The following is a 1,213-nucleotide window of genomic DNA, read 5'->3' on the forward strand; positions in this document are numbered from 1 at the left end:
TATAATATTACATTAAATTCTTCTTACCCACAGATTGATCAGGTATCCCTGCATCTCGAGAACTCCATCGACACAATGAACAAAATAAATAATATACTTTTTTAGGAGTAGCTTTAACATCCTTATTTTCTTCTCCTTCTGTTGCTGTTGCTTTTACAGTTGCAGCTAATCCTGCTCTTGTAGATAATGTTTGAAAGCAACAAGGACAATCGAAGCAATTAGAACATCTGTCAACATATTATTATTATCATAATACCCTTTCTCTAATGTATATAAAATGTAAAATATGCAAACGTACTTGTTCTTTTTAAGACGTACTTCCGATGAAGGTAAATTTTCCATACAGTTTGGGCAATAATGGGAATCGACCTGAATAATGAAGAAACTTTTATGGAGAATATACGAGCTTTGTACATCGAAAAATATGTTTATATAATAAAAATCCAATTATATATATTCTTCTATTCGGATTTGTTTAGAGATTTTAAGAGACACACCTCTTGACAGACACAGTAGCCGCATCGTATCATCAAGCAATGTCGACAAAAATATATTTTTGATATAGGCTTCAATGAACCACAGTTGCATACGTAGCGCACATAATCCGGTTGGTTTAAATAAGTCATATTGGAATAAACAGTTTAAAAATTTACAAGATAAAAGAACAGAAACGTCACACACTGTGTAAATGTTTCTTTCTATACTTTGATAACCTCACAGTTTAACCATTTTCTCCCCAAAATGTCAGTTAGACGTAGTGGATAGACAAGCAACCGTAGTGGAGGGGATAACGCACACAAGCGAAAACCACGTACATACATGTGAGCTCGGTGCTTCGGCTAACTTCGGATAGTAGAAAAGGACAGATATACTGTTTTCTGTCTTTTTCCTATCAAGCCGGCACGAAGCTATTAATTCATATGTGTATGTGTATCTGTGTGTGCGTAAAATGTCGAAATATTTTTACAAACTACGTATATTTATTCTGCATCGATACGCTCACATGTCATCGCGCGGAATCATGCGGAGGAGAGAAAAAGAGAGAAAGAGAGAGAGAGAGAGAGAGAGAGAGAGAGAGAGAGAAAGAGAAATCACTTCTCGGATATTATTTCTAATCTCAAAATTAATTATAATTTTTCGCTGCACATAGATTCTATACATATTATTACTTTCTTGTCCTGTGTTTCTGTCTATTTTAATCTTATTATTCCGG

General features: G+C 34.4%; 1 protein-coding gene across 2 annotated transcripts in view; it reads right to left on the bottom strand.

Annotated features, from left to right (window-relative positions):
- Positions 1-793, bottom strand: part of LOC115243025 (dynactin subunit 4) — a 2,450-nt gene extending 1,657 nt beyond the window's left edge. Inside the window, exons 1-3 of one of the 2 annotated variants that reach the window (XM_029819679.1) lie at positions 498-793; positions 299-369; positions 28-227 (exon numbers count right to left, since the gene is read on the bottom strand). In XM_029819679.1, the coding sequence (XP_029675539.1) occupies positions 28-227; positions 299-369; positions 498-626 (400 nt within the window). In that variant the 5' untranslated portion in view covers positions 627-793. The remainder of the gene's footprint in view (positions 1-27; positions 228-298; positions 370-497) is intronic. The other variant, XM_029819680.1, reaches the window with a different exon arrangement.
- Between the last annotated feature and the right edge of the window lie 420 nt (positions 794-1,213).

Source organism: Formica exsecta, unplaced genomic scaffold (assembly GCF_003651465.1).
Source record: "Formica exsecta isolate Colony F162 unplaced genomic scaffold, ASM365146v1 scaffold669, whole genome shotgun sequence".
Taxonomy (NCBI): Eukaryota; Metazoa; Arthropoda; class Insecta; order Hymenoptera; family Formicidae; genus Formica; species Formica exsecta.